Below are 13,803 nucleotides of genomic sequence, written 5' to 3' on the forward strand. Positions count from 1 at the left end.
CAAGCCAACATCGTGCGTTGCCCGCAAACTGGCCATCGAGTTTCTGTTGTAACATGAACTTCTCAAACAAAAATTAGGACAAAGATGCCTCCTGTCTTCCCCTGGAGAAACTTTCGCCTGTATCACGGGAGGCCAGGATCTCGGAATGAACTGGTTTCTCGGAATTCACATACGTAGAAAACATTTGACATGAATACAAATACTTGTGTATTGGATGCACATTTGAGACCAAAGTTGATAACTTCGCGGCAAGAACCTTTCTGAGAAAGAAACAGACTTGTAACTGAAGATTACCGCACACCAGCTTCGATCGTCCTAGCCAGTTGTCATGGACGAGAAATCCGTTTTGAGAAACCGCGCGAGGAGCTTCTACAAGCTTGACCTCACCAATAATCTTCCTCCTGGAACCGATAGCATAAGTCAATTTGAAGCTCATCCACGACAACCAAGACCACCGGCAGAACCCAAGAGGCCGGTCCCAGAATGGCCACCGGAGGCAGATAGGAAAGGGAAGTGGATATCGGCGTATCTCGACCAGGTTGGTAGCAACAAAAGCGACAACAAGATCCGAACATGCTGGTACTATTTCATTGACGTGCCATAGCTCGACCCAGAAACCGAGTACGACCGCATCATCCAGACCTCAACCTTCTTCACCGGCTCCAGCTTCGCCATCGCCATGGGCTACACCTCGACCCTCATCCTCTTAACCCAGACGCCGGCAGGCGCCTCAGCGGTCCACAGCACCGGAAAGCTCTTCCGCCGCGGCCACCAACGCTTCTACGAGACGCAGGACCGGCTCCTCGACTGGATGTGGTACGGTAGCGCCTCTCCGCAGGCCGTCGAGGGCATCGAGAGGGTCAACAGGATCCACGCTGGGGTGTGGAAGAACGCGCCGGGGACATTTAGTCACCCATGGGAGGGCCAGATGTCGCTCATCGGGTCGGCGTACTTTGAGACGTACCTGAGGGACCTCGTCGGGGCGAGGGTCAGGGACATACACCCCAAGCTGGCGGCGGCGTGGCCGGCGTGGGCTGAGAGAGTGTGTGCGCACTTTCGATCGGAACCCGAGGATGGGTCGAGGAGCTTTGGGGTGAATTTCCCAAGGGACTGGAAGGAACTCGAGGCTTTTCACAAGTGGTATCGTGAGCTGCCGTTTGATAGGTATACCAGTGAGGAAGAAAGGGTCAAGGGGGCTGTGATATCTAAGGGCGTTGTTGATCAGTTTGCCGAACTGTGGTTTCCAAGGTACGTTTCACTCAACATCCCCGACATCTGTCAATGGCATATCTCACAAACGGGCAGGTATCTCCAATGGTTCGGCCGACAGCTGTTCCTCACCATCGTACCACCCAAGGTCCGAGAACAACAGCGCACCGGGCACCCTAACCCTTTGGTGTCCAAGCTTGTCAAGTTGTTCCTCAAGATACAACTCGACCTGGCTGACATCATGCCGGATCCCGCGAGGCCCATCTTGAGGGACGAGTACCATAAGATCAAGAGTTGGGAATGGTACAAGATTGATGCTCAAGTGGTTGAGAAGCGGAGAAAGCAAGCGTCGCTGATCAGGAACTTGCTCTTGGGGGTGCTACTGATACTTATTGCGATTGTCCTTATGAGGGGCTGGGCAGTGGGAGGTAAGCCGGGAACGGCAATCCACGGGCTCAAGGTTCTGCCTTAAGGGACCAATTAGCAGATCAAAGTTCCGAGAGACAATCCGCTATGTCCCAAACGACGTAGTGTAGAACGGAAAGGTTTGGGGCCAGGTTTGCTTTGTGGATGTGGATTGAGTCAAGAACTGTTGGTGGTAGGTAGGCAAGTAATCGTACTAAGGCAAGGTCTACGTCGTAAAATGCGCGCCAGTGAAGTTCCATAGTTAGGGATAGCCAAGAGTCAGTGTAAAGTAGTCTCTCATGAAAGTGAAAGTACACGTGTGGTTTTCTGGGGATCAAGTATATAAGCCTTCGTGACTGTAGTCAACCAAAGCACCATTGTCTAAGAATATGCCGGCGAAGACGCCAGGTCAGTTTCTTACAACCTAGGAGCTGTACCTACTGGTGCATACAATCAAACAAAGCCCACTCAACTTTCCCCATGAGGTTCCCTATTAACACAGTAACTACCTCGTCTCTCATAAACAGGAATTGAAGTTGAGGCGCTTAATGTCGAGAATGAGTAAGCAGGTATCTGCTTACGATTTGCGTGACTTCCAATACACGTGAAACGGCAACGATGAACACTCAAGGGGATAAACTTCACGGTACCGGTCGAAAGGAACGATAAGATTGAGACTAAGTTGACGTTGACGGCTCGAGTGGCGTAAACACACGTGTGTAGTTGAGATAAAGAAGGGCCATCCCGCACCCTCCTTCGGAAGCGTAGCCGCGAGTATCCGTATCAGCAGCGGGTTCCAAGCCGAAAGGTTGCGGTTGGCGTTGCTGTCGCTGGCTGGCATGCTGCCCACGACGAACGCGTGGGTGTGCGACGGTGCGTGGGTGGGCACGGATTGCCTTTCGGGGATAGCCCGGGATGGAGACCGGTAGCAGTTTACACCGAGGAAGTGCAAGTGTGGAGGACGTCACCGACAAATTACCCCGCACCCCATTGACCCGAGATGGGCCGCTAGCGCTGCACTGGAGCCAGTGTGGGGCGCGGCAGTCTGCGACGGTACAATGAAGAGCGAGCTGATGACCTTTGATGGGTTTCGCCCCCCGGCAACCGTCTCTTTTCTCCAAGTCGAATTTCCCCCCTTCAAGAGAAGATGGGTGCTTGCTTCCCCCAACATTTCTCTAGAAGAACTTTTTTGGAGTCCCGATTCTCGGACTGACTAGCGAGACGACACCTACATCTTTTTCTGCTCTTGGTTCCGGCCCTTAGATCTGCGTCGGCATCTCTTCCATTACTACTTCTGCCCGTCATTGGTGTTTGTAAAACGTGCTATTCCTGGTCCCTCTGATTTGAAATACCTTGGATTCGACTAGACCAGCAAGCAAGCCACCCATAAATCAGACGCTACCCCGTGGAGAAAGATCTACCTATTTGTTGGCCTTTACCCCGGATTTTCCAACCTGTCGATAAACTTCCAAGATACTTTTCTTCCTTTCGTCCGGAACAACGACATCAATTGCACCGAACAGCAGGCACAATGGGTTTGAAGGGTGACGATATCGCGAAGCACAACAGTGCCGACTCTTGCTGGGTCATTGTTCACGTAAGTGATGATCAGATATTGACTTAATTGTCAATTGGTAGGCAATTAACACTGGCCACCTAACAGGGCAAAGCCTACGATGTGACGGACTTTTTGCCCGGTAAGTTCTTCTTCTACAGTCCCATCAAGTGCTTTCCCTGCTAACAACGACTCTCAGAGCACCCCGGTGGCTCAAAAATCATTCTCAAGTACGCCGGCAAAGATGCGACGGAAGAGTTCGACCCTATCCACCCGCCCGACACCCTCGACAAGTACCTCGAGCAGTCCAAGCACCTTGGCCCCGTCGACATGACCTCTGTAGTGGCTGAGGAGAAGGAGGAGGACCCCGAAGAGGTTGAGCGCTTGGAGAGGGTTGAGCAAAAGCCACTGTTGTCCCAATGTTACAACCTGATGGATTTCGAGGCCGTAGCGCGCAGAGTCATGAAGAAGACGGCTTGGGGATACTACTCGAGTGCAGCCGACGACGAAATCGTAGGTCGACCCCGCAAACTCGCACACATCAGAGGATCAGGAACAATTTCTAACTGATCTTTCCTGTAGACATTGCGCGAAAACCACGGTGCCTTCCACAGAATCTGGTTCCGGCCGCAGATCCTCGTCGACGTCGAAAAGGTAGACTTCACCACCACCATGCTCGGCGCAAAGGTCGACATGCCCTTCTACGTCACCGCCACCGCCCTCGGCAAGCTGGGCCACCCCGAGGGCGAGGTCCTCCTCACCCGCGCCTCCCGCAAGCACAACGTCATCCAGATGATCCCGACGCTGGCCTCGTGCTCCTTTGACGAGCTCATGGACGCCGCCGAGGGCGACCAGGTGCAGTGGATGCAGCTCTACGTCAACAAGGACCGAGAGATCACAAAGAAGATTGTGCAGCACGCCGAGGCCCGCGGCTGCAAGGGCCTCTTCATCACCGTCGACGCGCCGCAGCTGGGTCGTCGCGAGAAGGATATGCGGTCCAAGTTCACCGATCCGGGTGCCAATGTGCAGTCGGGCCAGGCAACGGATCAGAGCCAGGGTGCCGCCCGCGCTATTTCGTCCTTTATCGACCCCGCCTTGTCGTGGAAGGATATCCCCTGGTTCAAGTCCATCACCAACATGCCCATCATCCTGAAGGGTGTGCAGCGCGTAGAGGACGTCATCAAGGCTATCGAGGCCGGCGTCCAGGGTGTAGTGCTCTCCAACCACGGTGGTCGCCAGCTCGACTTTGCCCGGTCCGGAATTGAGGTTCTCGCCGAGACGATGCCGGTGCTGCGTCGCATGGGCTTGGAGAACGCGATCGAGATCTACATTGACGGCGGTGTCCGTCGCGCTACCGACATCATCAAGGCGCTGTGCCTCGGTGCCAAGGGTGTCGGTATCGGCAGACCTTTCTTGTACGCCATGGCCGGCTACGGCTTCGACGGTGTCGACCGCGCCATGCAGCTGCTCCGCGACGAGATGGAGATGAACATGCGTCTTATTGGTTGCACGAGCATCGACCAGCTTAACCCGTCGCTTATCGATACCCGGAGTCTGTTCAATCACGGCTCTACGCCGTCTGATAACCTTATGGGTGCCGTGTACGACCCGTTGGCGACGCCGGTTCAGAGACCTAAGGTGCCTAAGTCGTCAAAGTTGTAATTATGCCTCTTTCGGAATAGGTGCAGCAGCTGTAGTGTGAGCGAGTGTGGGAGGTCAAGGTGTTCTGGTTTTGAGAGCGATTGAGACTTGTCATGAGACCTGATCTTTGTATCAGATGTATGATATATAAACTACCTATATACAGGATACTATCTGTGAACCATTATCCACTTCATGCCCATAAAAGTGACAAGATGCCGATATAATTTAACGTAACGGCTTCCTTTCCCGAAGAATACTCAGGGGATCACACTAGTCAATGCTAATATGTATGGTAGACGGCCTGAATATCTAAGTGTCAATTTGTATGCCGTTGCCATCAACTTCATAACTTCTCTCGCAGACTTGGCAGCTGAAGGGAAGAGCCCCGCGCTTGGCATCCAACGGTTACGAAGAAGACGATTGAGGGAATGGAAAATGGAGTGATGATAGTCTGTCATGAGTGTTTGGACAGATATCACCCCCGCGTAGCGCCGCGTATCACAATAATATGAAGCGCTTACCTAAATACCGACTTGTTGAAATGTGGGATTGCTGAGACACAAAAAACGGAACGAATTCTAGATTTCAGCGGCGTCTCATGGCGGGCTGGAATGTCCTCCATGTGACACTTGTCTCAAACCTTCCAAAGTCTACGTCGGGCCGCCGCGATGCTTGATGCCAAAATGGTCGAATGCGGACTGCGGCAACTCAGCTGGCTTGCTAGTGAGTTGCGGCTGAGAAACCAAAGCTCCGTTCATTCTGACACCACAACGTGTGAATTGACTGAGAGCGATCAAATCGGAACCTAAGGTAAGTATGCAGTGGGAGACTCGAGCATGTGGCTGACATCCAGTGTGGAATAAGAGAAAGCAGATGAATGAGGTGTTTTTGACCGTCATTGAGGGTTGTCTGTTCTGTACTGGCAGGTATGGTGAAGACGTCACGAGGTATTCTCCCTCAGGCCTCATCTCCTTTTCAACGAGAATCAACTTCTCATCACAACTCCTGGGTTCTGGGCTTGTGAAAAGTACCGCTTCTCTATACGCGGTGCTGTAAGCGAGTAATCTTACAGCTTATGGAGAATAAGAGGCTGAGAGCTGGTATTGCGTGAAGCTATAGAATTCAACACCTCATCGCTCCACATACTAGCTTTCGAGAACCCTATCCGGTTTCCGTCTCACTGAAAACAGATAGACATTACCCTAGGACGAATGTGGCTGGCTGAACATTATGTTCGTTTAGATCCAGATCCATCCATCAAACAAGTCTTCGGAGCTCAAGTTTAAAAGAGGTATTGTGAAGATATATCAAAGGCAGTCAGCGTTCCACCCAAGGTTTCGATATTCTATCCTCATCAAAGACATTTCATAGCTCTCATCACATCATCTCATACAGTCTCATTTCCCAATCAAAGCAACAGCAACCATGGGTGAAGTCTACATCAAAAGGAATGGTCGCGTGCCTCCTGAATCTTTGGCTCGTCGTATCGGTGGATGGCTACCGTCTAACCCTCATCGAATCCAAAAACATGTGAGGGAGGTGCTCAGGAGAGCGAAAGCCGCGAACCTGCCCATCGCTCCACCCATCGCCACCCTCCAAAATCTCCTGAACAGTACCCCAACCGTCCGCATGCTCTTCACTGAGATGCTCACAGAGGTTCCTACCAAGTACACAAGTTATCCCGGAGGCGCGCCCAACGCTGAGTGCAGAACCTTGGACGATCTAATCGCCGCCTTGAACTACCAGATCCAGAACCCGATCAGTTGGAACGACTCGGCTCAGATCGGTACCCCGATCAACGGCATTCTCGACTGGCCAATGGCTACCAAGGCCGGCTTCGCAGCATTCATTCGAGACGACGTCAACAATGTCTTCCAAGAAATGCTGGAATACTGGGGTGTATTTCTGAGGAGTACGGCATCCAATGTAACAATCACAACGGCCAAAGATGGATGGCTGTCAACCGAAGCACAGGCTAAGGGTGGCTTGAAGAACTTTCTCAAGACCTACGTGGTGCCCGATCCTGCCAACACCATCACGTATGGATTTGAAAACTGGGACCAGTTCTTCACACGCCAGTTCCTCCCCGACCTTCGTCCCATTGCCTCTCCTGACGACGATAATGTCATTGTCAGCGCAACTGAATCTACCCCATTCGAGATACAGCGGCATGTCCAACTCCAGGATACCTTCTGGGTTAAGAACCAAGATGATCGCTCCAACTACAGTCTTGCCGACATGCTCGGGGGTAAAGAGATTGCTGAGCAGTTCGTCGGCGGTACTGTCTATCAGGCTTTCTTAAGCGCAGACAGCTATCACAACTGGCACGCCCCCGTCTCTGGAAAGTACTCCCAGCCTCCCACAATCATCAACGGCACGTACTACTCGGAACCCATCATGTGGAGCTTTGACAACGACCAGGGCAAGTCCGATCCCGACAAGGCCTCGGACGAGCTCTCGCAAGGCTACATCTCTGCAGTTGCCAAGCGCGGCGTGGCTCTGATCCAGGCGGACAACCCGGCCATTGGACTCATGGCAATTGTCATGATCGGCATGGCCGAGGTCTCCTCGGTTGATTTCTTTGAGAATTCCGGAACTACCTTTAAGAAGGGCGACCCGATCGGATGCTTTCACTTTGGTGGTTCGACGCACTGCTTGATCTTTGGGCCTAATGTGAACATCGAGTTCGCCCGGAACGCAAATCCGTACCCGAATCTTCATGATAACGATAAATATCACCCGCAGGTTCAAGTCAAGAGTCTGCTCGCTACTGTAACGCCTCCAAGCAACTGAGATAAGACAGAATGTGAGCTTTTCTTCTCCCGATACGCTTTACACGGAGATGGGTTCGCTCGTTATCGCCGCTGCCTGTAAGGTAACCTAAGGTTCCGATAGCTAGCCTAATTCGATCAATATCATTCATCCTTGTGTGCTACAATCCGGAAGGCGCTTAGCTGCTCACTCTCCATGTGCATCTAGATGGACACGTCAGCTAGATATGAACACCGCTCCTGCTTCACTCCAAAGGTTCCAACTCAAAATTGAGGAGGTGAGCAAGAAAAGTACTAACATGTATAGTATATACGCAAGATATTGATAATTGCCCGATCGGGATCGGCGATGTAACTAGCCTAGGCCAACCCATTACGATAAAGTAGGATGTCTTAACGATGCATACCTTTTCTTGTTCAAAGTGCAGGCGTTGGTATGACGGCCATTCTCACTCTAGATTGAGAGGTTGTCAGCGCCTCTCAAGTTTTCCTCCTTTTGGCAAGCACGCCGGGCGAAGAGATAGATGGCCTTGCTTGGGTCCTGGACATGATCGGAAGCTGTCGACCACTACTGAAAGAGACGGAGAGTTATGTTATTGCTTGACAACACGAAAAGATGGGTATAATTTGTAAGACACCTTCCCCAAGGGAAACTAGTGTTGCTTTCTTACTACATCCCAGCTTACACCAAGAAAAACAGGCCGCGTAGGTACGCCTTACAATCAAATCTCAGCCTCCATCCTGCTAAGTAAGGTTCTCTGAGCTGCAGATAGATGGCGTGGCACGGGGAAATTTCCAGCGGCAGCGGCCTTGACGCTAGAGAGTACTTACACTAATCCAAGTACACGAGAATGAGGACCAACTGCCTTGGGGGTTTTGCCCATAGATTCGTTGAGGAAGACGGCATCAAAGCTCCTCCAGTGCATCGATGAATCGTTGGTTCTCCTATCGGAACGTATAGGTGACGCGCACGCCCGCCTTGATGACAAAACACCCGGATGACCTCTCGACTCGTATCGAGATGTTCTGGGCAGCACACTTCAAGGATCGTATTCAGCAAAGTTTCGGGGCGTTTCTACGTCGGAGATTAACCCCCACGTCCAAGTCATTTCTGTGTTTGGGCAGAAGAAGTTGCAGCTAGAACAGAATTCGCTGCTTTTGTATTGTTGATCAAGATCTTGCAATTACCATGTTGCCATTTCGGGTTGTTGGGAGAGATCATTGATCCAAAAGAGGCACGGTCTTTCACGAGAAGGCACTCTCGTGATTCCGACCCACGTGTGATTGGAACCGAGTCTACCGTCGGCATCTACAGCCGCAATGACCGTTAGAATGGAGCTGTCGACTACTCACGCGGCCTTGTTCCGTTGTTCGTGGCTTGATGTAGAGGAGTTCGGGTCCGCAGCGTCCCTAGCGCCCGCAAGCTAGTGAACACGAGGTTTCAAGAGAGATACCCTCACAATAGTTCCAGTCGTGTTCAAACTTGTTGTTCTGCGGTGAAACTCCAACCCTCGTTGGCAGATATACAGTCCATCCATACCTCGACGGTATACGACTAATGCTGATGAATGTTCACCCCAGAAACCCAATGTGGTGGATGCAATGCGATGAATTGCAAGTCGTACGAGAACACGGCAGAGCCTCAATTCCTCACGGTGATCGGCGTCATGCTCGGCTCCCACCTCAAGGCGATCGGCCCGTCCGGCTACCCGCCGCCGGGTGTGACGTCAAAGTCCGGACAAAGGCGACGCATTGTGCATTGGAGATTTGCACTGGAGATGGGGCAGATACGATGTTTATGTGCACGTTCATCCGTCCAATCCATTTTGCATTTGTCCTGAGTTCGTGAGGCTGGGGCATATGCAGATAGCAGGCTAAGAAAAGGAGACGCATACGGTTACAAAGTATACTTGGAAGGTTGGAGCGATTCAGCGGTTATGGAAGGAGAGAATACGAGTCATAGAGGCTCTAGTGCAATCAAAAAAGACATTACGGTTTGCGAAAAAGGGGAGCCGGGGGACTCCACGATCTCTTGGCCGTCGTCCCGAGAGGGTTTAGCGACGTCCTCGACAGGCAGGGGTAAGAACGCCAAGTTGGGCGAGATCGACACAATGTCTTGCTCGTTTCAGAATCCGGCCAACGGGGCTCTTCCCTTCCAACTTCTTCCCCTTCTCCAACAACAACACTACTCCGTAAGGTGACCGGGTTCCTGCGTCGACGCTTTTTGACTTTGCGCCAAAACTTCGGGGAGATTTTTCTTTTCTTCCCTATCATTTTATTCTCCAAACCCCCACCCACTGGTCAAGCCTGGCTGGCCCTGGGCAGCCTGGCGGGCTTCCTCCCACACCGGATGAACGGCTTTCTATTTTTGTGCCGACTTTTGTGCGTCTCCAGAGATAAGGCAGCGTCCAACCATGTTTCGACGCAGATTACCGGCGGCTAGCTTTCGTAGGGCTGTGCCGGTCTTGCAGAGTCGCAGTAGACCCTTCCCAGGCACTGCATCGCTCTCGAGTTCCCAGACGATCTAGCAGAGAGTCGATCCCGTGCCCTCTTTTATTTCGCCATACGCTGATCGTCCAACACGCTACTCTTATACGAAGACGCGAACTCTCACCGTCTGGGCCTTCGGGAAATATGTGGCGTTATCCATACGAGGAAGCACAGCACCAAACCTAAGAAAATTGTCCCTGATGAATCTGGGCAGCAACTACGCGTGTTTCGAGGCGAACGGGATACGTGCAGCCAGCAACGACAACATGAACATGGTGACTGGTCGGTGTCTACTCCGTGCCCGACCCAGCTGTCGTCGCTGAATTGCTCGGTCTTCTCCGTTCATCTACTCACTGGTCTTGGCCGTGGAGGAGGTCCTCTATTTGCCTGCAAGGGTCATGGCAGGGCGGTCCAGCTTTGCCAACGTCAACAAGAACGACACTGACGGGATGATGCTGCCAAGTTGCACAGTTGTTTACGTCAAGACGGCCAAAGTCAAAGTGCGCGCGTGTGTGTGTGTGTGTGTTCCCCAGAACATCGGACGACGGGTAACCTTATTTGACAGCTTCTCTCGTGGGAAACACGGCAAAAGCTTTGACAGGCATGAATGTTCAGACGATTTTTTCCTGTTCAAACCTTCGAAGCTCGAGGCAGTGTTCGACGATCACTCATGCGATCCACGGCGAGAGCCCGAGGGAGATCCCAGCTTACAGCAACCACAGCAATGGGGCTCTCTGCGGGTCTGTGCAGGGGTATATCAAAGGGGGAAAGGTTCGAGGCTCGAGGCTTCAGGTTGACCGCCGCCGTCGTCGTCGTAGTGCGGCGTGCCTGACCGCTAGCCGTCTTGTTCGGGCGGCCGTGGGACTTATGGGATGAGGATGAACCAGAAGCAACACGACGAGCCTGATGGATGGCCGAGCGGCTTCTCAGAATCTCCACACGATTTCTTCTGCCTGCCTTTCCCACATCACGGGCTTTTCCTACTTGGACCTCCAACCGGCCCCAAGGCCAGCGCCTGGCTTTAGCATCTGGGCATGGTTCCCACCTTATCCTCTTTCTCGATGGGGATCACGGCTCGGGAAGCCTCGCCATTCGCCAGCGCCGACTCGGCGTCGACGAAGGACCAACTCCCCGGCAGACTCTATCGGGCCATAACTGCACCTGCGGGATGGCGCAGCCTAGCTTGGGGGCTCCAGAGTTTCCACATTTTGGATGATGGATCTCTCTTGGAGCGTCCTCTCCTCTGCGGAAGTGCCGCAGATGGAGCTGTGATGCACGATGTGCCCGGCAAGGCAGTTGTGTATATACATATCGTCGAGTTTCTTCCTCTTCTCTGCCCTTTTGAGACCTCTCTTCTTCAACACCGCTCTCATCGACAATTTCCCACGAGTAGCCTCTCGTGCCTCTCCTTACTCTTTGTGCTATACTTAATTATAGACACATGTCTCTCATTGCTTATACGTGTCTAACACCTACACTCACTCATCAATACACAAACACACATACAGCCTCGATCTCTTTGAGGAACCACACTCTCTATTACACGCGCAGTTCAGCTCCAAAAAACACCAATACACCAACATGGTTCGTTCAACCGCATACAAGGCCATCGCGGCCGCCTCTCTCTTTTCACGGTTCTCCTCCGCGGCCATCACAGCCTGCCCGAACGATGAGGCCGAATGGGAGTCACCCATCGGAGTAAAGTATACCGTCTGTCCTGGCTCTGACTACCAGTATGGTGGCGGCAGTCTCCAATACGTTCAAAATGTCCAGACCACGGTCGAGTGTGTCCAGATCTGTGACAAGGATGCTCGCTGCAACAGAGCCGTCTACGACAAGGAACTCAAGGTTTGCCACGTCAAGGACACCAAGAACGAGATGAACTGGGCAGCCGACGACCGCTTCGACTCTATCCGTATGACAAACGATTTTGTCGACGGCACATTCCTCGCTACCTGCCCCTTCAAGGAGGAGGGCTACCGAGTTCCCAAGGGCAGCGCCGACTATCGTGTCTGCCGCGGCACCGATTACACTGGCAACAGCGCCAAGATTGTTCAGGATGTGACGACTATCCAAGCCTGCTCCGAGCTCTGCTCAATCACTCAGAATTGCAAGAAGGCTGTTTTCGACAATATCAACAATGTCTGCCACATCAAGGCCGCCGAGCCCGAGACGTCTCTCTTCTGGGTTCAGAACAAGCAATTCGACACCATCCACGTCCCCGAGAACATCAACCCGGCCGTCCAGGGCAAATGGGGCGACCTCATTCGTCTGCCCGTGATTCCCGTTGCGGCTTACATCGTCCCGTCCTACCCCGAGCCGAGCAGACTGCTGTTCTTCTCATCATGGGGAGTGGACGCCTTTGGCGGTGCTTCCGGCATGACCCAGTACGGTGACTACAACTTCGCTACCGGCGAGATCTCTGAGCGCGCCGTCACCAACACCCACCACGACATGTTCTGCCCGGCCATCAGCCAGCTCCAGGATGGTCGCATCGTCATCCAGGGCGGCTCCGACGCCGAGGCCGTCAGCATCTACGACCCAGCCACTAATAACTTCACCCGCGGCCCCGATCTGAAGGTCGCCCGTGGCTACCAGACTTCTACACTCCTCTCCAGCGGCAAGATCTTCACCATTGGCGGAGCCTACTCTGGCAAGCGCGAGGGCAAGAACGGCGAAGTGTACGACCCCGAGGCTAACGAGTGGACCTACCTCCCCGGTGCCGACGTCACCCCGATCCTGACCAACGACCACGAGGGCATCTGGCGCGAGGACAACCACGCATGGCTCTTTGGTTGGAAGAACAACAGTATCTTCCAGGCCGGCCCGGGCAAGGACCAGCACTGGTTCGGCATCGAGGGTACCGGCTCCGTCACCAAGGCCGCCACCCGCGACGACGATGATGCCATGTGCGGCACCTGGGTCATGTACGACGCCGTCGCCGGCAAGATCCTCTCGGCCGGCGGAAGCCCCGACTACACCGACAGCGACGCCACCGTGCACGCCCACATCACCACCATCGGCGAGCCGGGCACCCCGTCCGAGGTCGAGCGCGTGGCGGACATGGCCTTCCCCCGCGGCTTCGCCAACGCCGTGGTCCTCCCCGACGGCCAGGTCCTTGTGACGGGCGGCCAGCGCAAGTCCCTCGTCTTCACCAACACGGACGGCATCCTCATCGCCGAGCTCTTCAACCCGGAGACCAAGGAGTGGAAGCAGATGGCGCCCATGGCCGTCCCCCGCAACTACCACTCCGTCTCGATCCTCATGCCCGACGCCACCGTCTTCACCGGCGGTGGCGGCCTGTGCTACGTCCAGCAGATCCTGGGCTCGACAGCCGGCTGCGACAAGACGGTCGACCACGCCGACGGCGAAATCTTTGAGCCCCCTTACCTGTACAACGCCGACGGCACCAAGGCTGCGCGGCCCGTCGTGTCCGGGGTCACCGAGGAGGCCGTCAAGGCCGGCGCAACGATTACCTTCTCCGTTGAGGGCGTCGAGGCTGGCGGCAAGGGTGCCAAGGTCACCCTCATCCGCACCGGTAGCGTCACGCACTCGTCCAACACGGACCAGCGCCGCATCCCGCTCGACGATGTGCAGGTTGATGGCCAGTCTTTCTCCGCCAAGTTGCCCGAGGACTATGGCATCCTGCTCCCTGGGTTCTACTTCCTCTTTGTCTCGAATGCACAGGGCACGCCTAGCATTGCGAAGACTCTGCACGTTGTCTTGTAG

General features: G+C 53.8%; 5 protein-coding genes across 5 annotated transcripts; 4 read left to right on the forward strand and 1 right to left on the reverse strand.

Moving 5' to 3' along the window:
- Positions 1 to 292: 292 nt before the first annotated feature.
- BDZ83DRAFT_738375 (uncharacterized protein) lies at positions 293 to 2,517 on the forward strand. The gene is made up of 4 exons (XM_060513022.1): positions 293 to 538; positions 605 to 1,248; positions 1,306 to 1,637; positions 2,142 to 2,517. The coding sequence occupies exons 1-4, from the start codon at positions 329 to 331 to the stop codon at positions 2,177 to 2,179; spliced, it is 1,224 nt and encodes a 407-aa protein (XP_060369228.1). The 5' UTR covers positions 293 to 328; the 3' UTR covers positions 2,180 to 2,517.
- Positions 2,518 to 2,732: 215 nt separating this feature from the next.
- BDZ83DRAFT_727542 (FMN-dependent dehydrogenase) lies at positions 2,733 to 4,831 on the forward strand (the record flags this gene model as incomplete). The annotated part of the gene is made up of 4 exons (XM_060512785.1): positions 2,733 to 3,211; positions 3,278 to 3,311; positions 3,369 to 3,682; positions 3,752 to 4,831. Exons 1-4 carry the CDS (start codon positions 3,146 to 3,148, stop codon positions 4,829 to 4,831), a joined length of 1,494 nt encoding a protein of 497 aa, XP_060369229.1. The 5' UTR covers positions 2,733 to 3,145.
- Positions 4,832 to 6,238: 1,407 nt separating this feature from the next.
- Positions 6,239 to 7,606, forward strand: BDZ83DRAFT_569099 (phosphatidylserine decarboxylase; the record flags this gene model as incomplete). The annotated part of the gene is made up of 1 exon (XM_060504151.1): positions 6,239 to 7,606. One exon carries the CDS (start codon positions 6,239 to 6,241, stop codon positions 7,604 to 7,606), a length of 1,368 nt encoding a protein of 455 aa, XP_060369230.1.
- A 700-nt stretch (positions 7,607 to 8,306) lies between these two features.
- Positions 8,307 to 9,409, reverse strand: BDZ83DRAFT_648159 (uncharacterized protein; the record flags this gene model as incomplete). Its single annotated transcript, XM_060510156.1, is given in 5 exon segments — positions 8,307 to 8,400; positions 8,416 to 8,529; positions 8,773 to 8,893; positions 9,125 to 9,289; positions 9,376 to 9,409. The coding sequence occupies 5 exon segments, from the start codon at positions 9,407 to 9,409 to the stop codon at positions 8,307 to 8,309; spliced, it is 528 nt and encodes a 175-aa protein (XP_060369231.1).
- Positions 9,410 to 11,655: 2,246 nt separating this feature from the next.
- On the forward strand, positions 11,656 to 13,803 carry BDZ83DRAFT_569097 (kelch domain-containing protein; the record flags this gene model as incomplete). The annotated part of the gene is made up of 1 exon (XM_060504150.1): positions 11,656 to 13,803. The coding sequence occupies one exon, from the start codon at positions 11,656 to 11,658 to the stop codon at positions 13,801 to 13,803; it is 2,148 nt and encodes a 715-aa protein (XP_060369232.1).

This window comes from Colletotrichum acutatum (assembly GCF_030867785.1).
Source record: "Colletotrichum acutatum strain CBS 112980 chromosome Unknown BDZ83scaffold_13, whole genome shotgun sequence".
Lineage (NCBI taxonomy): Eukaryota > Fungi > Ascomycota > Sordariomycetes > Glomerellales > Glomerellaceae > Colletotrichum > Colletotrichum acutatum.

Coding starts and splice junctions, on each gene's coding strand:
- BDZ83DRAFT_738375 (XM_060513022.1), top strand. CDS start 329: ATGGACGAGAAATCCGTTTTGAGAAACCGCGCGAGGAGCTTCTACAAG. Junction 539..604: donor TATCGGCGTATCTCGACCAG/GTTGGTAGCAAC, acceptor GACGTGCCATAG/CTCGACCCAGAAACCGAGTA. Junction 1,249..1,305: donor GCCGAACTGTGGTTTCCAAG/GTACGTTTCACT, acceptor ACAAACGGGCAG/GTATCTCCAATGGTTCGGCC.